This window comes from Carassius auratus, chromosome 46 (assembly GCF_003368295.1).
Source record: "Carassius auratus strain Wakin chromosome 46, ASM336829v1, whole genome shotgun sequence".
Classification (NCBI taxonomy): Eukaryota; Metazoa; Chordata; class Actinopteri; order Cypriniformes; family Cyprinidae; genus Carassius; species Carassius auratus.
In genome coordinates this window covers 13,093,546-13,115,286 of record NC_039288.1, presented here as the reverse complement: position 1 = coordinate 13,115,286, position 21,741 = coordinate 13,093,546, and the positions used below count along the sequence as shown (strand labels likewise).

At 35.2% G+C, this 21,741-nt stretch overlaps 4 protein-coding genes across 4 annotated transcripts; all 4 read right to left on the bottom strand.

Moving 5' to 3' along the window:
* Positions 1–206: 206 nt before the first annotated feature.
* LOC113063749 (olfactory receptor 14J1-like) lies at positions 207–1,136 on the bottom strand. Its single transcript, XM_026234073.1, has one exon. The coding sequence runs from the start codon at positions 1,134–1,136 to the stop codon at positions 207–209; it is 930 nt and encodes a 309-aa protein (XP_026089858.1).
* An 869-nt stretch (positions 1,137–2,005) lies between these two features.
* or61a1 (odorant receptor, family 61, subfamily A, member 1) lies at positions 2,006–8,128 on the bottom strand. The gene is made up of 4 exons (XM_026234009.1): positions 7,216–8,128; positions 2,837–3,090; positions 2,344–2,596; positions 2,006–2,133 (listed from the first exon to the last, which is right to left on the bottom strand). Exons 1-4 carry the CDS (start codon positions 8,126–8,128, stop codon positions 2,006–2,008), a joined length of 1,548 nt encoding a protein of 515 aa, XP_026089794.1.
* A 2,644-nt stretch (positions 8,129–10,772) lies between these two features.
* On the bottom strand, positions 10,773–15,209 carry LOC113063673 (olfactory receptor 10R2-like). The gene is made up of 2 exons (XM_026234008.1): positions 14,292–15,209; positions 10,773–10,784 (listed from the first exon to the last, which is right to left on the bottom strand). The coding sequence occupies exons 1-2, from the start codon at positions 15,207–15,209 to the stop codon at positions 10,773–10,775; spliced, it is 930 nt and encodes a 309-aa protein (XP_026089793.1).
* A 506-nt stretch (positions 15,210–15,715) lies between these two features.
* On the bottom strand, positions 15,716–19,868 carry LOC113063672 (olfactory receptor 5M3-like). Its single transcript, XM_026234007.1, has 3 exons — positions 18,951–19,868; positions 17,016–17,117; positions 15,716–15,733 (listed from the first exon to the last, which is right to left on the bottom strand). Exons 1-3 carry the CDS (start codon positions 19,866–19,868, stop codon positions 15,716–15,718), a joined length of 1,038 nt encoding a protein of 345 aa, XP_026089792.1.
* Positions 19,869–21,741: the final 1,873 nt, after the last annotated feature.

Genomic DNA, 21,741 nt, shown 5'->3' with positions numbered 1-21,741 from the left:
TGTATAAATATCCAGATATTTCTTGGCTATTAAATCATTTGTTATTAATAGTACAGCACAAAAAAAATACATTGTCCTGTTTAAACAACATTATATGAGCACACACTTGTTTGTCCAGCTAAAAATAAAATATTAGTTTTTCCCGTTCTTACAGAATTGTGATGCATCATGACACAAAAAGCAGTCAGCATTTATAACAGTGCATACTACAAGTTATTAATCCTTGGACTTTGGAAATACAATATTTTTGCCCTGATTGGACCTAATTTTATACCATATATTACAGGATTGACAAAAGGGGGAACAGTCAGGAATATAACAGACAAAAATGTATATGCTATATTTGACAATTTTTCTACTTTAAATCTTGTGAGAAGAGAATCTGAAAGACCACAGGTTGTGTTTAGAAATGAAATCAAGTGTGGTACACATGTGCTGTAGAACTTCTCTCGATTTACTTTAGATTTTGTACAAGCTAGAATTATTTTTAAATAGGAAATCAGAACAAAAACAAAAAAGACAGCCATGCTGATATAGAGAAATCCATTAATGATCCCTTGAAAAATATCTTGTTTGCATGCAAGATTCATCAATGTAAGGTGTTCACAGAAAAGTTTATGTATATCATATCTGCAAAGAGGGTGTTTCAGAGCCAATGAAACTGTCATTAGACCTATGAAAAAGGGGAATATCCAAATAAAAGTCACCAGGCTCACCACAGTGAAAGGTGACATAATGGTATGATACCGTAAAGGTTGACAGATCGCTATGTACCTATCAACAGCCATGACACTTAAATTTGTGAATTCACCAACTGCATAGACCACAATGACAAGACTTTGTACAATACATTCCTCAAGTGAAATCGTTTTTGTTTCTGTGAGTAAATATACCAAAGCCCTGGGATAAAACCCTGTAGTTCCACACAGATCATTAACACAGAGATTACACAAGAAAATGTACATGGGCTCATGCAGGGCTTTCTCGAAAGTAATAATCATTATCAATGTGGCATTAAGAACAATAGTCAGAAGGTAAACTGGAAGAGCAAATGAAACAAATATGATCCTGCTGGTCCAGTCCCACTCATTCAGAGCCGTGACAGTGAGAAAGTGGGGAGAGGAGATGTTATCCATTGCTTCTCAAGATCTGACTTCAGTTCAAACAAGACTAACACAAACAGTCATGTATTTCTCTTGTGTTCAGTTTTGTGTAGGTTTGTCTAGTGCTGTTAGACGATTTCAAATAATAAAAATTGACTTACAAGCAGAATGCAGTATATGGTTTGGAGAAGCCCTGAACCTCTTTTAGAAATCCATGCTTCATCCTGCTCACAGCTGCATGAGAGAACTTAATATGCAGTCAGATATGCAACGTCATAATGATCTAACAGTCCTTTGATAATTCAGAAAGAATTATAGAATGCAAATGTGACCTTCAAGTGTTTTACTTGGCTCTTCTAAATAAGGTAATAACAGATAATAATCTCTAACAATAGAGATAAAAAAAGAAAGAAACCTTTTCAAACCTGTAACACTTGTCATTGGTAACACAAAACACAAAAAATGTCATTGGTATAATGTACCACTACTGCTATTAATTTAAATTCCAAGCTCTGTAATTAAACTTTAGATGGAGCAGGCTGATGGGTTTATTTGTGGTTGTCTTGTATTATTTATATTGTAGTGTACATCACATTCCAGGGAACGTTCCCTGTTACTTAACTCTAACCTTGTTCCCTGAGGAAGCGGAACGAGATGCTGCGCTGCTCAGCGCATTGGGAAACATGTTATTCATGACCAGCTGTGAATAATGTGTGTAGCACATCAATAGAATTGACCCGGTGGTAATATAGCCTTAGTTGATGACGTCATCGGGGCCCGCGCCCGCAACACAAGGCTATAAATAGATATACCACAGGTGCATCCACAGGACATTTTGTCTGAAGAGCAGTCCTGGGACATATTCAGTACGGCAATGCAGCGCAGCATCTCGTTCCGCTTTCTCAGGGAACAAGGTACCTGGAACATTCCTTTTCAAAAGCTTCAGTTGATGCTGCGCTGCTCAGCACATTGGGAACGAGAATACCCACGCCGCCTTGCTTGAAAATGTTCCTAAGGTTGTGCAGGTGTGCTATCAAACCACAAGAAGGCCTAAGACATTAGCTTGTGATGTTGACTCAAGGACATGAGAGCCCGGAATAGCATGGACATCCAAACTCTAAAATCTTATGAATGTGTGCGGAGAGGACCAACTTGTTGTACGGGGACACCCCTTGCTAAAGTACTAGAGCGACCCCCTTTATGGAGTGAGCTCTAAGACCTATAGGCGAAGCTTGATCACGCGCCTCATAAGCCAAATCAATAGCCTCCCTGACCCAGTGAGACATGGTCTGCCTGGTGGCAACTGCTCCTCTGTTACCACCACCATAACAGACGAACAGCTGCTCCGACTTACGCCACTGGCTAGTGCAGTGGACGTAAGCCTGAAGAGCACGGACTGGACACAGTCTATAAGATTTCTCCTGCTCTGACGTTGTGAAGGGTGGAGGGCGGAAGGCCTCTAGAATGACCAGGTGTACAGCCCAAGACAGAACCTTAGGCAGGATGAGGATGCAAAATCACTTTTACCCTGCATGGGGCAAAGTCTAAGCATGATGGTGAGATGGATGGAGCCTGCACATCCCCAATTCTCTTCAAAGAAGTTATTGCCATGATAATTTTTTTTTTAAAAAGTCAGAAGTCTATCAGACGCTGACTCTAAAGGTTCAAAGGGGGGTTTTAACCAGACCCTCGAGAACTATAGCTAAGTCCCAAAAAGGCATCTCGGTTTTCACTGCAGGCCTCCGTCGTCTGGCCCCACGAAGGAAGCGAGAGGGCAGAGGGTGTCTCCCAAGTGGCATCCTGTCAATCAAGGTGTGGCAAGCCGAAATAGCGGCCACATAAACCTTAAGAGTAGCAGGGCATGTGCCTGTTGACAATTTCTCTTGCATGAAGTCCAGAGCTGAAGCAATGCGGCAGTTGACTGGATCAGCATTGTGTACCACACAAATAACCTCCGGCGAAAGCCTTGTGTTCCTCAGTTGGTACCCTTCAGGGGCCAAACATGAAAATTCCACAGGTCGGGCCTGAGATGGAATATCGTGCCCCCTGCCTGATGCCTGCGATGTGCGATGTAGGTTGTCATAGTTGATCCGTTATTCATTAACTGTACGGGCCAGCTGCTCCCCGGCCCTCAACGAATGTGATTCGCTGATTAATTGCACAGCTTAACCATCATATAGTGAAAGTTTTGACAGGGCAGAGAGAGAGCGCGCGTGAGAGAGAGTGAGAGAGAGAGCGCAAGAGAGAGCACGAGAGAGAGCGCAAGAGAGAGCGCGAGAGAGAGAGCATGCACGAGAGAGAGAAGGAGAGAGAGAGAGAGAGACCATCTTCAAACAACACGAGCACTGTCTTTCTCTCTCTCCCTCGCGCATATTAATCAATTGACACGAAGTGTGCTCACCCCATTTTTGTTTGTAAGAAAAAAAAATGATTAGATTTCATATCGCAATATATATCGCAGAAAAATAAAATATTGCATTGTCATTTTTTCCAATATCGTGCAGCCCTACCTGTATCCTATCCGTACTGTGCTCAATATCCATGCAGAAAAACCTGGCAGAAGTTCCACGCTGCCAGACTCTCTGAGAGTGGTACCAATTTTAACACTTCCTTTTAAGAGGATGTTAGATGTTCCATGTCCTGAACAATGGCAGGAAACACGGGAACATCCAACATCTTACTGGAAACCCCGCCCTCCAAAGCACAAAAAGTGGCGGGGATGGAGGGGTTTTGTGAGGGTAATGGGAAGGGGCGATCGCTCCCTTGTGCACCTAAAGCTACTAGCTCGGTGCCCTGAATTGGCAGACCAGCATGGGACGACTGTACTAGCTGCTCTAGAGACCTCCGTAGAGGTAGCGAGCCTCTTAGCACCGCTAGTTTCCAGGCGGTAACTGAGAGAATCACTCACCGGAGATTGCTGCGCTCTGAATGACTAAAGCGGTTACATAGAACGGCCGAAGGCATGAGCCGTTTGCTTAGTCACACAGGGAGACAAATCTGTGGCTCAACGAAGCTTAGTGCGCCTAGAGCCACTAGTTCGGTGCCCTGAAGTGGGCATGTATCATTGCCACTTTTAAAGAATCATCACTGTGATGCATCATACAAAAAGCAGTCAGCACTATTTATAACATTGAATAAGTTATTAATCCTTGGAAGTTGGAAACAATGTTTTTGCTCTAACTTGACATAATTTAATACAATATGACAGTCAGGATTTCAAAACTGTTGTTAATGCTGCTTGATTTTGTTTCTCCTTGTCTTTTTTATCTTAATAGATAGTAGGATGTAATTTGGAGTAGTATTTTTGTATTGTTCAAAATGGTATGTCTGATTTATAATGGCTGATTTTGATTTGGTATTGGTAATTTCTGAGGGGAGTATTTGATAAGCTTAGGGCTTCTACCTACCCTTTTTTCTGAACTGGTTGAATATATGTTAAACTTTTTGTATTATTATTATTTTTTTTGTTATTCATATGTATATTTATTATGTGTTTTTCCTTTTGTATTTTAATATAAAAAAAATAAAAAAGGGAGAGATGTTAACCATTCTTTCTCAAAATCAAACATGGCCGACACAAAAAAATATTGTATTTCATCTTGTATTATACTGTTGGAAGATTAAAGCAGTATGTTGTATTAAGCACCCCCCCTCCCCCAACTGAGCCTGGTTTCTCCCAAGGTCTTTTTCTCCATTCTGTCACCAATGTAGTTTTGGTTCCTTGCCGCCTCTGGTTTGCTTAGTTGTGGTCACTTCATTTACAGCGATATCATTGACTTGATTGCAAATGAATGCACAGACACTATTTAAACTGAACTGAGATGACATCACTGAATTCAATGATGAACTGCCTTTAACTGTCATTTTGCATTATTGACACACTGTTTTCCTAATAAATATTGTTCAATTCCTTTGACGCAATGTATTTTGTTTAAAGCGCTATATAAATAAAGGTGACTTGACTTGACTTAAGCCATTTAAAAAAAAAAAAGCCTTTGTCTTGAGGGGCTGTGAGGTTTGGAGAAGGCCTTTTAATGCTGATCATAATGATCTAACACTTCTTTGGTAATTAAGAAATGATAAAATGCAAACATGATCTTGGGTGACCTCTTCTACTATTTGATGGCTTTATCCTTCAGTAATTCAGAAGCAACTGAAAAAATGTACGTTCAGCAGAAACGTTTCAGCTGAAATAAAATCTCATCAAGAACAACAACAGCTTCATAGTAAAGTAAACAGTTATTCTGGATTAATATTAACTGGGCCGACTGTTCCTAATAAGGGCCCAATAGTTCTAGGTTCCTCAAGTTGTTCTAGGACAAGTTTCTTTATCTTTATCATTATCTGTATAGTTAATTAATCTATACTGAACAAAGTTATACATGCAACACTTTTGTTTCTGCCCTCATTTTTCATGGGCCAAACTCAAAGATCTAAGGCTTTTTCTATGAACACAAAAGGGCTATTTCTCTCAAATATTGTTCACAAATCCATCTAAATCTGTGTTAGCACTTCTCCTTTGCCAAGATAATCTAACCACCTCACAGGTGTGGCAGATCAAGATGCTGAATAGACAGCATGATTATTGCACAGATGTAACTCAGGCTGGCCAAAATAAAAGTCCACTTTAAAATGTGTAGTTTAATCACACAGCACATTGTCACAGATGTTGCAAGTTTTGAGGGAGAATGCAATTGGCATGCTTACTGCAGGACTGTCCACCAGAGCTATTGCCCGTAAATTGAATGTTCATTTCTCTACCATAAGCTGTCTCCAATTTGGCAGTACATCCAGCCGGCTTCACAACCGCAGACCATGTGTAATCACACTAGCCCAGGATCTCTACATCCGCACAGCGTGTTCCAGTTCCTGCCAATATCCAGCAACTTCGCACACCCATTGAAGAAGAGTAGACCAACATTCCACAGGCCACAATCAACAACCTGATCTACTCTATTCAAATGGCAAATAGTTGTCACACCAGATACAGACTGGATTTTGGACCACTCCCCCCAGACCACCCAGTCAAACTTTTTAGAGTGGCCTTTTAGTGGCCAGCCTAAGGCACACCTGTGCAATGCTGTCTAATCAGCGTCTTGAAATGCCACACCTGTGAGGTGGTTGGATTATCTCAGCAAAGGAGAAATGCTCCCTAACACAAATTTAGACCGATTTGTGAACAATATTTGAGAGAAATAGGCCTTTTGTGTACATAGAAACGTTTTTTACTTTGTTCAGTATAGATTAATTAACTATACAGATAATGATAAAGACAAGAAACTTGTCCTGGGAAAACTTGAGGTACCTAGAACTATTGGGCCCTTGTTATGCCTTGTTGCGTTTATAATTGTGTGCAGTTTATATAGATTAAAATAGCAATTTTTTTATATTTAATACATTTAATAGCTATTTTAACTATAGTAAACAAAATAAATAAAAAACGATATATAAATGACAATTAAAGATAAATAAGATAAAAACCTTTTTTAATGTAAAATAAAGTAGCTTTTTTTCTCTCATGCAGTTCAGAAGTCAGCAGCTATGCCAATGCACTTTCATATCACCTCTTACATAATTACTATGTTTGTTTCCTAAAATATTAATATAGAAAAAATAAATAAAAATAAAAAAAGATTGATAGTTACAACCCTTGTTGTTAACTTATTTTATGCCCATAATAAGTTTTTATGTTATATTAGTCCTTATAGTCATTTAAAAAAGTAATAGCAGGAATTTTCTTTGTACACTGCCAGACATGGACATTTACTTTCTTTCACAGAAATCTCATTTGTTTTGTCGTTATATAGAATGATGTTCCATAAACAAATGCAGATAATTAATTAGAATAAATATTTTATAGGGAAGGTTCAGTGGTGTTTTAATGGTTAGACATGGTACATTGCAATATTTTTATTGATATTTATCGTATTCATAATTAATATCAATACAGATTTGACCACAAACTCATGGTTTTTATTTTATTTCATTTAACAGTTAATCATGAATCATCAGGGAGCATTCAGCTCACACTTGCTATTTCACGGGAGCCATGCTATTTTTCCACATCTGTTGTGAATATGCAGTGCTCAGTCTGTATGATTTGATCTTAAACTTTGGAATATTTTTTTTGCTTTAGTCCTAATAGGTGTTAGTATAATTCCATATATTATAGGATTAACCAGAGGTGGAATGATCAAAAATGAAACCGACAAGAAGTTTTTAAAACTCTGAGGTAGACTGCCAGTTCCAAACAGCTCATATAGTGTATTAAAAAGAGACCAGACCACATAATTCAAAAAGGCTATCAAATGTGGCAGACATGTGGTTACAAACTTCTTGTGGCTTTGAGCAGAGTGCTTACAAGCAATCAGTATTTTTACATAAGACAAAAACACAAACCATACCAAAGCATTAATAGCACATGTGAATATTCCATTAACCACAAACTGAATGGTGTCCACCCTGCAGGCAAGTCTCTCCAAGACCCAGTTTTCACAGTACAGTTTGTTTATCTGATTCATGCAAATGGGAAACCTGAGCGTCATCAGTATTATCAGTATTGCAGTGCAGCAGGGAAACATCCAAATGAAAGTCAGCAGCCTCCAAATAGTGATTGTGGTCATGACAGTATGGTAGTACAGAGGTCTGCAGATTGCTAAGTATCTATCAAATGCCATTATGCACAAATTAGTAAACTCACCTATTGCATAGGTGAAAATGGCAAAGCTTTGGATGGCACATTCTTTCAAAGAGATTACGTTGGATTCATTTAGTAAATAATACAGCAGAGGTGGATAAAATCCTGTAGCTCCGTATAATCCATTTATACTTAAATTGCACAAAAAAATATACATAGGCTTGTGGAGAACTTTCTCCAGAACAATTATGCAAATCAAAGCTGAGTTCACAAAAATGGTCACTAAATAGCCTGGCAAGGCAAAAGAGAATGCAGTCATCCTGTTGGACCTGCTGGTTCCATTCAGAGCTACGAGAGAGAAAGAGGAGAAGGAGGAGATGTTGTCCATTCCACTTGACAAACTAATGCAGAACAGACACAAATGCAAAAACAAAAGCATCTTAGGAAAAGTACACTCATAATCAATTCTTATATCACACTTTCTCAAATCAATTTTCTTTTCGTATACACACATTGTGGTCAGAGTATTTACAGTCAAACACTTTGTGCAGCATAGAAAATCATTTGATGGAAAAAAATAATTGCGTTTGTAACTGAAAAACTAAAAGAGTGTTAAAAATGTTGATGTGTTCCGGAAAGTCCTTTCGTTCTGTGTTCTGAGGGAGATTTTTTACTGCTCATGGCTGAATCATCAGTTTATATAACAAAGGGTCCAAGGATTGGGGTAGGTGTTTTAACCCCTTTGACAATAAATTGATAACTAAGGTGATGTCACTTCATTATTATTGTTTTGTAGCTTTTTGTTCAATTGCTGATGTACTTTAGAGAAAAGCACCTGGTAAGGAAATTAATGCAGAATGAAATTTTTAGATATCAATTAAATATCTTTAATGCAGTTTGATGATTTTTAAAACACTTCATTATTTTATTTTATTAGTGTATTTTTTATTTTATTTACAGTGCCCTCCATAACTATTGGAACAGTAAAGACAAAATTGCTTTCTCTGCTGTGGACATTTGATAATATGATCATAAGATGAATATGAGATAAAACTACCGAATGTCACATTTTATTATTAGGTCTTTCGACACATATATGTTTTACCAAATAAAAAGGACAGCACTTTTAGAGTTCATCCCACTATTTGATGTGAGCATAAGTATTGGAACAGTTTAATTTAAGGCAGATGTAAAAGATTGATAGCTAATATTTGGTTGCAGATCCCTTGCATGTAATAAGATCAGTGAGTCTGCAACCCAAACATCACCAAACCACCAAGCCAATTCCAGCTGTTTTTTGTTTTGGGGAGTTTCTGTCTTTAGTCTCTACTTCAGCTGGTGAAATTAATTTTCAATTGGATTTAAATCTGGAAATTGATTTTTTAAATCTGGAAATTGATTTGGGCAATCTAAGACTTTACATTTCCTTGACTGAACTGGCAGAGTGTTTTGGGTCATTGTACTGATCCAATATGAAGTGCTTTCTAATGATTGTGATGGCATTTTCTTGAATATTGGTGGCCAAGATGATTTTGTACCCTTCCAAATTAATTCTGCTACTGCCATCATAAATTAAGTCTTCATTAAAATGAAGAGGCTGTATTCTAGAGACAGTCATATATGCCCATGCCATGACACCACCTCCACCAAGCTTTAAAGATGAGGTTGTATGCTTAGAATCAATTGCAGTTCCTCTTCTTAACACTTTTGCTTTCCAAGCACTTAGATGACGGTTAATCTTTTTCTCATCAGTCCATCAACTCAGTTCCTAAACTCTACTTGCTCACATTTGTGAAGAATCTTTCCTTTCTATTTTTGGTGCTGATCAGAGGTTTGCATCTTGCTGTGTAGCTTTTGTAATTCTGTGTCATTCTCCTGTGGACTGTAGATTGACAGAGCATCAACCTATCTTTCTGGAGGTTGTTGCAGATTTTACAGACATATATTTTAGAATTCATTTTCATAACTCTAATGATTTGCCTATCATCAACTACTGTTGTTTTTCTCAGCTTATCAGGTCGTCGTTGTTTGCTGATGTTACCCATGGTTTCCAAACTTTAGATTTCTCCATGCCTTTTTTTCCTATAGATCTAATTGACATCCTCTTTTCTTTTAGCATCAAAATTGCTTTAGCTTCCTCGTCTTCATCCTGGTTTGTGTGTCATCATCGAATGCAACGTAGAATGCAGAAGCAATGGATATAACTGATAAGACACATTCCCTGCTTTTAATATCTGAAGAATTAATACAACAGGACACAGCTGAACACGTGAAAAGACCTGTGAGGCAACTGTTCCAATACTCATGCTCACATCAGATAGGGAGATTAAACTCTAAAGGTGCTGATTTTCTTATCTGGTAAAACATCTTTGTGTTGAATCACCCAATAATAAAATGTCACATTCTGTAGTTTTGTCCCATATAAATCATTTAATCATATTTACAGATTTCAGGACTCCAGAACAAACCAAACAATTTTGTCTTTACTGTTCAAATACTTATGGAGAGCACGGTTTCTGTTGGTTTTCTTTATTATTGTTCCAAAATGGAAGTCTATGGCAGCTCTATGAGTCATACATAGGAAAATTATCAAATTTGGCACACTTATTGAGGTAGCATGATATGACCAGTTCATTATGGGTTAAAGTGACTTGCAGCAGGACGGGTTGCAGGTGCCATACAACACAGTGATGCAGCTAGTATGGATGCTCTGGATGGTGCTCTGTAGAAGGTGCACATGATGGGTGCCGGGGGTCTGGATCTTCTCAGTTTGTGGAGGAAGTAGAGATGCTACTGTGTTTTCTTGGCCAGTATGCGGTGTTGTCAGCCCAGGAGAGGTCCTCTGTGATGTGCACAACCAGGAACTTGGTGTCTCCACAGTCGCACCGTTGATGGTTACAGGAACATGTTGAGTGTGCACTCTCCTAAAGGCAACAACAATCTCTTACGTGTTCTCCAAATTCAGAGACAGATTGTTGTCACTGCACCACCCGGCCAGGGGGGCAGACTTTATATGGTGCATGACTAGCCGTTCAAAGCACTTCCTGAGAATAGGAGTAAGTTTAACTGGACAAAAGTCATTGGAGCAGGATGGAGACTGCTTCTTCAGGACTGGAATGATGGTGGTAATTTTGAAGCATGTGGGGACAACACCCTGACTTAGTGAGATGTTGAAAATGTCTGTGAAGCCCACCCCACAGTCTCTCGGTACATGCCCACAAACTAAAAAATCCTGGGTTATTTTTTCTACCCAAGTGCTGGGTTGAGCCATTTGGGTAAATTTCTTGGGTTATTTTCTCAGTCTTGGGTAGTTTTTGGGTAGTTCTATGTAACCCAACCACTGGGTTATTTTTTGGGTCGTTTTCACTGAGAGCTAAATCAATGCACCCCATCCCCCACTCGGACGCAATAACCCAGCTCATTGGGTCAAATCAACTCAGCGCAGGTTCAGCGCAGTGCAGGCTGACTGAATTCGAGGTGGAGGTGGATGCCACACACACACACTGTAATATTTGGAGAAATAAGGTTCGTATCAATATAATTATACAATTAACATGAATTTTTAAACATATTTCCACACGTAACATAATACTAAGCAAACGAGCGATAAAAAGGCAAAAAAATGTGCGACAACAGTCAAGTTTCCATGACATTAAATGCACTGCCAGCTTCGCTCGTTTTGGTTTGCTGGTTTGTAATGCCTGCTAGATAGTAAATAAATTTTGTACTGTTTTTATGTTTTAAACGCCCCTTTTGTCAAAGTCTTACGTTTCTTCTTAACTAACTGTTATATGACATAATTTACTTCAAAGTCCATTAAGTCAATTAATTTCAATGTCACAAGATCAATGTGATGTAAACGTGCATTCCTTGCCTTTTTAGATTATTAAAATTAGATTTTTGTCCATAACAGACTTTAAGCAAATCTCTGGTAATACATTTCAGAAAACCACCTACTGCATGCAGTGCTAAGTCAAAACAACCCAATTTTTGGGTCATCTGTCGCGGGCATTTTGGATCGTTACAGGAGAAATTCTGTGGTGAACTTTTCAAGCAGACTGACTTCAGCCTTTTTTTCTGGTGAAATAAAGGTTTGTATTGGTCTTTTTATCATGAAGTTGTTACCGATTGGCAAAAATGTGCCGTTCTGATTTTAAAATATCACTTATATGATGGATCATAAAGCATTGTGCATTTGCGAGCACCAGAGATAACGTTACGTTTTTTTTTTTTTCTGTCTGATGTGTATTTCGTCACAATAAAAATACATTTCTAATAATTTATTTATTTATTAGTATTATTATTTGAAATCCAGGTAAGTTTCAATTAATCTTGGACTAAAATATCTAGTTTTTTTCCCTCAGACCTGCTCTTGACTGTCCGTGGTGGCAAACCCACAGCCTTTCGCTCGAGGTGACACTTTTATCTCATCTAAATTGAATTATTGCCATACATTGATAATAAAAATTGCCATAAACCATTAAAAAACAGCTGTTACTATTATTAAAAAGATCTGGTAATGTTACTGTGGTTATACAGTGAAAAGGGTTAACGTTAGCTCACCCAAATAAAAAAATTATGTCATTAATAACTTACCCTCATGTTGTTCCAAACCCATAAGACCTCCGTTTATCTTTGGAACACAGTTTAAGATATTTTAGATTTAGTCCGAGAGCTCTCAGTCCCTCCATTGAAACTGTGTGTACGGTATACTGTCCATGTCCAGAAAGGTAAGAAAAACATCATCAAAGTAGTCCATGTTACATCATAGGGTCAATTACAATTTTTTGAAGCATTAAAAATACATTTTGGTCCAAAAATAGCAAAAACTATGACTTTATTCAGCATTCTCTTCTCTTCAGTGTCTGTTGTGAGAAAGAGAGTTCAAAACAAAGCAGTTTGTGATATCCGTTTTGCGAACTAATCATTTGATTTAACTGGTTCTTCTTGAATCAAACTGAATTGTTTTAAACGGTTCGCGTCTCCAATACACATTAATCCACAATTTGGAATGACATGAGGGTGAGTTATTAATGACATAATTTTCATTTTTGGGTGAACTATCCCTTTACGTTTTCTGGAAGTGTGTGTCTCTGTGTGTGTGTGTATGTGTGTGTGTACAGAATGTGTGTCTAATATCTTCTTGCTTAGAAAGAAAATGTTGTGCCCTCCACTGCCCCAATTACATGCCCAAATGAGCCACCAACTCCCACACCTCCTTGCCAAAGAGAAGATGATGCAACAATGCTGGATCCGGATACACCTATTGTTTTGCATGTCATCCCATTTTTTGTAAGTCCCACATCTCAAAATAAGAAATTAATATATTTTTTATTACTAATGCAACTTTTAACATAATTATTCTGGGCATTTGAATTTAGGATGTCTGCACAATCCTCACCAACTCATATGAAGGCAGGCTGATTGTTGAGAGTCTTGATAAGGTTTTTTTTTTTTTTTTCATCTTTTTTTTTACAAATATAAATATAAAAATATAAAAAAATAAAAATAAAAATAAAGATTAATTTCATATATAAGAAAATGATATAAGATACTTAGTCTTGTATGCCAGTGTGGTAATAAAAATAATCTTAATGCAAATGGAAAACAAGATTATTCTGAGTGTCTATGACTAAGAGAAGATCTACTGTAGCTCCGCCCTGCATCGACATCACCAAACCACCATAAGGTTAAATGTGAATAAGCCTGCCCCCATGAGAGGTTTGTGTCAAAACACCAAACAAAAAACTGCTTAGCGTAAGCGAAATCCGTGGCAATGCATTCAGAATCCATGATTAGCGAAAACGAATCTTTGAAAAACATTAACAAACAATGTAGCATATTTGAAGAGCCAGTCAAAATTGTGCGACTGAGTTAAAAAAAAATCGTTGTGTTTTTCTTCTTTTGTAATATCATATTTTTGATAGTTTCTGAAATTTACGTTCAGATTTATAAAGTTAATTAATTTTTTTAAAGCAAATATAATTCCATACAAATTGCTTTTACTATTTCAGTTTGTATTCATAGTTTTACATGTTATACAAGTTTTACAGTAAGTTGTCTTAACTTTATTGTTATATAATTGTTGGCACTGGTACTTAAACACATAAACACTAAATGGTTAAAAATTGCAATAAATAGGCTAAAAAAAAATCACTCTAAATTACACTCATTTCAAACTTGTATTTTATGTGACAAAAAGAGCAAGGATAAACTGTACAAACATACTGTACAATCATGACATTTAGATATAAAAGGCATGGAGGAGAAAACTCTTGAGAGATCATTATCATGCAGGGGACTTAATATTGTTGAACAAATCTATATTTAGTCATATATATATATATATATATATATATATATATATATATATATATATATATTATGACAATACATCTATTTATACATATATCACTCTTTATTAATCATATGCTTATTAAAAACACATTTGTTCCCACTTTTTGCCATACTTCATATATATGAAAACCTAATTGTCATGAATATTGTTTTTAATTATGTTTTCGTCTTTTTGGTGAATGTGAAACATTTACTCTAGATGCAACACATAAAGTAAAAATACTTTTGCGCACTGCTCTAATATTTAACCCATAGATAAGAGGATTGAACACAGGTGGGATTATCACCAGTTCTAGAGCCAAAAAATTACGCAAACTCTCTGAAATGTCATTTGAGCCATATCTGCTATACATCAAATCAAACAGCAAAGCAAAAGAAAAATTTATCAGTGAAAATATATGTGGCAGACATGTTTTCCAAAATTTCCTTCTGTTTTCTAAAGATATTTTACATGCAGCTATCAGTTTTATATAGGACAATATGATAACAACCACAAAGATAAAAAATATAACAACAAGAACATATCCATAGACGTTATTAACAAAAGATGAAGCACACGAGAGTTTTACAATTGACCAGTTGTCACAATATAATTTATCAATGTGATAGGCACAAAGTTGCCTTAAATTTGATAACAGAGTGCCAGTTAAAATAGAAAATGTGGGAACACTACATGAAAACAGAATTAATTTTACACAGGCGTTTTTAGTTAATCTGGAATGATAGTCTAAAGGTTTACATATGGCTACATATCTATCATAAGACATCACTGTTAAGATTGTGAACTCACACAATAAAGAGCTGTAAATCACAAATATCTGCAGGGCACACATATGAAAGGAGATCACATATGAGTCCAATATTAAATCAGACAACATTTTAGGGTAGAATCCCGTGGCTCCATAAATCCCATTTATACACAAATGACCCAAAAATATGTACATTGGTTCATGAAGAGATTTCTCCATGATGATGGCCATAACAAGACGAATATTAATTGACAATATAAGCACATATAAGGCAAGAAAACAAATAAAATATGCATGCCTATATGATTTTGTGTCTTTGGGCACCATTAAAGTCAGGATCACAGGGTAAGACTTGTTATCCATCATGGTATATAGATGATTCCTCAAATCACATGAAACAAATGACAATGCAAAGCAAATTGCAAACAATATTAATAAACATTTAAAAAGGTTTATAACTCATTAGGCTTCAATATCGATCCGCTGCTTGCTGCAGGAATTACAGTAATAGTCTATTAGCTGTTTGTGATCTCAGCTGAATTTTATGAGGTCTGGTGGGTTTTTATAAGGGTTTTTTTTTTTTTTATCATGAGGGATGTCTGTAAGGGTGTTCTGAAATATCTTGGGTTTAATTATTTGCTCTTGAAAAAAATAATAATAATTAAAACCCCTTAAATATTCATACTCACATTTAATACTCACACTTTTAATCTTACAGTAATTTAAAAAAAAAAATGTTTGTATATGATTCTTTATAGCATGATACTGCATCTTTATGTTAATATGCTACTAAATAGATTAATAAACTACATATTCAAAGTATCCTCTTAACCCTCTGGGCCTCTTTGTTTGGGAGACACACTTGCTCCTTAATGATCAAAAAGTGACTGAATACACAAAAAGTAAATAAATAAATCTATTACATTTTTTCCCCTTAGAATTAATATATATTTTTTATTTCTTCCTTACTGTATTATTTTTAATAAATACAATATTTCACATTAAAATGAAGACATTTATAAAACTTTTTTTTTTTTTTTTTTTTTTTTTTGAGATTTGTGGCATCTGGAGGGTGTTAAAAAATAAAAAGTTGTGTAATGTTGTGTAACCTGTAGGCTATCAATATCAACATTCATTTAATCAGGTTCTGCATTTATATATATATTTAGACATTATAAAAGACAACATTATGTCAAGGTTCATATCAGGGAACGGCAAGTAAGTTTTATTTTTATTATGAAAGTGAGGAGGACAAAAAGCCTGCACCACAATGGGCTGTGGAACTATTAGGGGTGGGAGAAAAAATCGATTCTCCGATGCATCGTGATCCTCTCTTCAGTGATTCTGAATCAATTCTGAGCTTGTCGAACCAATGGCAGTGCAGTTATATTGTGTGATTGAGTAAGTCTTTAGTCCTCTGAGAAAAATTAAGTTTCCCCATAGCATCCAGAGACACAGTAATTGTTCCCGTATCTCAGAGAACCAAGGTTAACGAAAGAAGTGGGGTAATTTTTTTCTATTATATGCAATTCTGCAGCTGTGTTCCTTGGAGTCTTTAGTTATTCAAACTCTCCTCCTCATTGTACATCAGGATGATATAGACACACATTTGCAACATTTTTAGTTGATTGGAACACCTTAATTATTGCCCTGATGTTTAGGATTTGGCAGTGCTTTAAGTGGCCCAAAATAGGTGCCGGCACTCTATTATAGCATATATATATCTTTTTTTTTTTTTTTTGATGACTCCCCTCATCCCCTGAGGTAACAACAACAACTATATTGAAGGTTTTTTTTATACAGCAGTCAACAGACGACCTTATAAAAAATTATATATCCTTTTATTAGTCTGTGGATTTGCTTGAGCTAGAAAGAACTACTGAACATAAATAAAATGTGCAAAAGGATTTTGAAAAAATACCCATAGAATGAGCGACTGAACATAAATAAAATGTGCAAAATTAATTTGAACAAATACCCTCACAAAGAGCTACTGAAGATAAATAAAATGTGCAAAATAATTTTGGAAAAATACCCTTAGAAAGAGCTACTGAACATAAATAAAATGTGCAAAATAATTTAGAAGAAATACCCTTAGAAATAGCTACTGAACATAAAATGTGCAAAAGGATTTTGAAAAAATACCCTTAGAAAGAGCTACTGCATTACCTCATTAGCTTGCGTCTGACCTGCAGAGATATCATTCTGGCTTGGTGGGGTGTCAGCCAGCGAGTCATCTGATTCTGACCGTGTTCTTTTAGTACTCAGAGTCTGAAGCCAGGAGATCATATTAAGTGTTGTTCACTGTATTTGTATTTTTACTGAGCCGAGTGTGCGCGTTTCACACACCCTCTCCAACCACGTTGAGTGGTTGACACTGGCAGCGGCAAAAGCGACACATGTGCTTTTCACTTGTAAAACTCAAGGGTGTATGGGTAATAGGGCTGCACGATGTGTCGTTAAAGTACGTTCTGGGCGCACGGAGAGGTGGCAGTACGCTCATGAGCTATATTTGGAAGTGGCGGTATTGAGTACTGGTGCATACCGGCCCACTTAAAGCACTGGGATTTTAGGGATTTTCAATGCTTTAGCTCTTTTCTTACAGTCACTTTCTATTTTGTGTGGCTCAACAATCTTGTTCTGCACATCAGAACTATATTCTTTGGTTTTACTCCCTGTGAAGGATGATTAAGTGGCATTTGTCCTTTGTGTTCCTCATATTTATAATCCTGTGGAACATAGTCACCCTGGTGTTCTAAAAATATAAATATAAATGGTAATATACTACTATTTTACTCAAAATCATTTCTAAGGATGCCAATATTTGTGGCCAACATGCATTGGAGAAAAACAATTATTTCATTGAGATTTTCTCCCCAATTTCAATTGTTTTACTCTAATGATACGTTAGAATTTATTTTTTGGAATTAAAGATCAAAGTGAAAAACAATTTATTTTCACAGCCACATTTGCTCATATTTACAGAGGGTGCTAATAATAGTGGAGGGCACTACAACAGAATCGCATAACACAATCTTCATTACTTTTTTTAAATAGATTTTATTTCTTAGTTTTTCAGGTTTAGTACAGAATTAAGTTGTGGATTTTTTTGTGAAAAAAAATATCTTGATGCACATGATACACAAAGTAAAAACTCTTGTACATTCTACTATAATATTTAATCCATAGATTAGAGTATTGAACAGAGGTGGGACTATCACCAATTCTAGAGCCAAATAATTATGCAAAGAAATACATAACAGATATTCAAATATTTATTGGGATAAATTATTTGCTCATGGTCAACACTTTGTAAAAGACACTAATTTGTTAAAATAAAGTTGAAATTCACTAAAAAAACACTTGTGCAAACAGCCTTGTGTACATTCATTTTTAAATATTTTTTTCCCTTTAACAAGTGAAACCATACTACTTACAGATTACATTAAATATCTTTATATTTCATTTATTTATTTAATATGATGTCATGTGGACTATATGGTTTATATGAGTATAATTCTGTTTGAGATTATTTTTAGGATGTATTTGACCTTAATCTTTTTTTCCCTTCATTCCATATATTTTCTGAGTCCACAATTTCACATCATGGAAGCAATATGTGAATGATGACTGATTAAAATAAACATAATTAAAACTAACTTTCTTGACATTATGTCACCCCTAACTGTAACAGTGCTGACTTGTAAAAAGAAGTGGAAACATATATTTGATCTAAACTGATTTTCAACATCAACAAACTACAAATAATTTATTACATTTATAAAACCTATGTGTAATAAATAAATTTTGCATAAAAAAAAAATCTGTTATAAACTACACGGATTACAATCTTGTATTCTATGTGACAAAAAGAGCAAGGATAAATTGTATAAATATACAATAATTAAATTTAGATATAAAAAGGCATATATATATAATCAAGATACATCTATTTATACATATATCACACTTTATTAGTAATATGCTTAGTAAAAACACATTTGTTCCCACTTTTTGTTATACATCATGTATATGAAAACCTATGTGTCATGAATAATGTTTTTAATTATGTTTTCGTCTTTTTGGTGCATGTGAATCATTTACTTTTGATGCAACACATAAAGTAAAAACACTTTTGCGCACTGCTCTAATATTTAACCCATAGATAAGAGGATTGAACACAGGTGGGACTATCACCAGTTCTAGAGCCAAAAAATTACGCAAACCCTCTGAAATGTCATTTGAACCATATCTGCTATACATAAAATCAAAAAGAAAAGCAGAAGTTAAATTTATCAGTGAAAATATATGTGGCAGACATGTTTTCCAGAATTTCCTTCTGTTTTCTAAAGATATTTTACATGCAGCGATCAGTTTTATATAGGACAATATGATAACAATTGCAAAGCTAACAAATATAACAGCAACAATATATCCATAGACATTATTAACAAAAGTAGAACCACAAGAGAGTTTTACAACTGACCAGTTGTCACAATATAATTTATCAATGTGATAGGTACAAAGTTGTCTTAAATTTGATAACAGAGTGCCGGTTAAACTAGACAACATGGGAACAATCCAAGAAAACAGAATTAATTTCACACAAGTGTTTTTAGTTAATCTGGAATGATAGTCTAAAGGTTTACATATGGCTACATATCTATCATAAGACATCACTGTTAAGATTGTGAACTCACACAGTAAAGAGCTGTAAATCATAAATATCTGCAGAGCACACATATGAAAGGAGATCACATATGAATCCAATATTAAATCAGACAAAATTTTGGGGTAGAATCCTGTGGCTCCATAAATCCCATTTATACACAAATGACCCAAAAATATGTACATTGGTTCATGAAGAGATTTCTCCATGATGATGGCTATAACAAGACGAATATTAATTGACAATATAAGCACATATAAGGCAAGAAAGCAAATAAAATATGCATGCCTATATGATTTTGTGTCTTTGGGCACCATTAAAGTCAGGATCACAGGGTAAGACTTGTTATCCATCATGGTATATATATGATAACTCAAATCACATTAAACAAATGACAATGCAATGGAAAAAGGAAACAATATTAATAAACATTTAAAACTCATTAGGCGCCAATATCCATCCACTGCTAGTTGCAGGAATGACACTGAGAGTCTCTTGTTTGTGATCTCAGCTGAATTTTATGAGGTCTGGTGGGTTTTTAAGTGTTTTTTTTTCTTTTCTTTTTTTTTTATCATGAGGGATTTCATTAAGAGATGTTCTGAAATATCTTGGGTTTAATTATTTGCTCATGAAAAAAAAAGAAAACACCTTAAATATTCATACTCACACTTAATAGTCTTACAATTTATATAAAACATTAAAAAAATTTTTGTGTGTGTGTATGACATTTTCTAGCATGATACCGCATCATTACGTTAATATGCTAATATGCTTAGATTAATAAACTGCATATTCAAAGTATCCGTGCATCCTCTTAACCCTCTGAGCCTCTTAGTTGTGACTAAAGTGACCATATTCATTAAATCTGGTTTTGCATTTAGATATACAGTACAGACCAAAAGTTTGGAAACATTACTATTTTTAATGTTTTTGAAAGAAGTTTCTTCTCCTCATCAAGCCTGCATTTATTCGATCAAATATACAGAAAAAAAATGTAATATTGTGATATATTATTACAATTTAAAATAATTGTTTTAAAATTTATTATTCTTTAAATTATCATTTATTTATGTGATGCAAAGCTGAATTTTTAGGATAATTATCACATGATCCTTCAGAAATCATTCTAATATGATGATTCATTATCAAAGTTGGAAACAGTTCTGCTGCTTAATAGTTTTTTCAGAACATGTTATACTTTTTTAGTATACTTTGATGAATATTAAAAAAGAAAAGAAAAAAAAGAAGCTATGTTTTTAAAATATAAATATTATGTAATAACAATTTTGTAATAACTGGTCAGTAATTTGGGGTCAGTAATTTTTTTTTTTTTTTAATAAAATCAATACCTTTATTCAGCAAGGATGTGTTAAACTGATAAAAAGTGATAGTAAAGAAAATACATTATTAGAATATATTATTATTATTATTATTATTATATTTTTTTATAAATGCAGTTCTTTTTAACATTTTATTCATCAAATATATTAGATAGCAGAACTGTTTCCAACACTCATAATAAATCAAAATATTAGAATGATTTCTAAATGATAATGTGATAGACTGGATGTTACATGTGACACTGAAGGCTGGGGTAATGATACTGAAAATTCAGCTTTGCATCACAGGAATAAATTATTTTTTTTAAGTATATTCAAATAGAAAAATATTATTTTAAGTTTTAATAATATTTCACATTATTACTGTTTCTTCTGTATTTTTGATCAAATAAATGCAGGCTTGATGAGCAGAAGAAACTTCTTTCAAAAACATGAAAAATAGCAATGTTTCCAAACTTTTTTAGTAAAGAATTTAAATGCTACGGCTCTTTTCTTACAGCCATTTTTTTTCTATTTTGTGAGCGTCTTATTCCTTGAGGGAATAAGACGCTCTGTCGAACACAATGTATAAATCCTTTAGCGCAAGTGACTTTGAATATCGTGTGCAATCTGTCCAATGGAAGGGCGTAATGTCACGGGTGGGGTGACGTAAGCCATCAAGAAGCTATAAAAGCATGTGCCACACAGCTGGCATCAGCTTTGAGGAGAGAAGCAAGCGCTGGCAGGGGTCCTGGAGTATGGCTTCGAAATACAGTGTCTCGTTCACTCAAGTGACCATGGTTACATGTGTAACCTTGAGACGTTCCTCTTCAGGAACTTGAGCTGCATCGAACACTATAGAGAACGAGGTGCCCATGCCACCAGACTTCCAAATCCCTGCCTACTT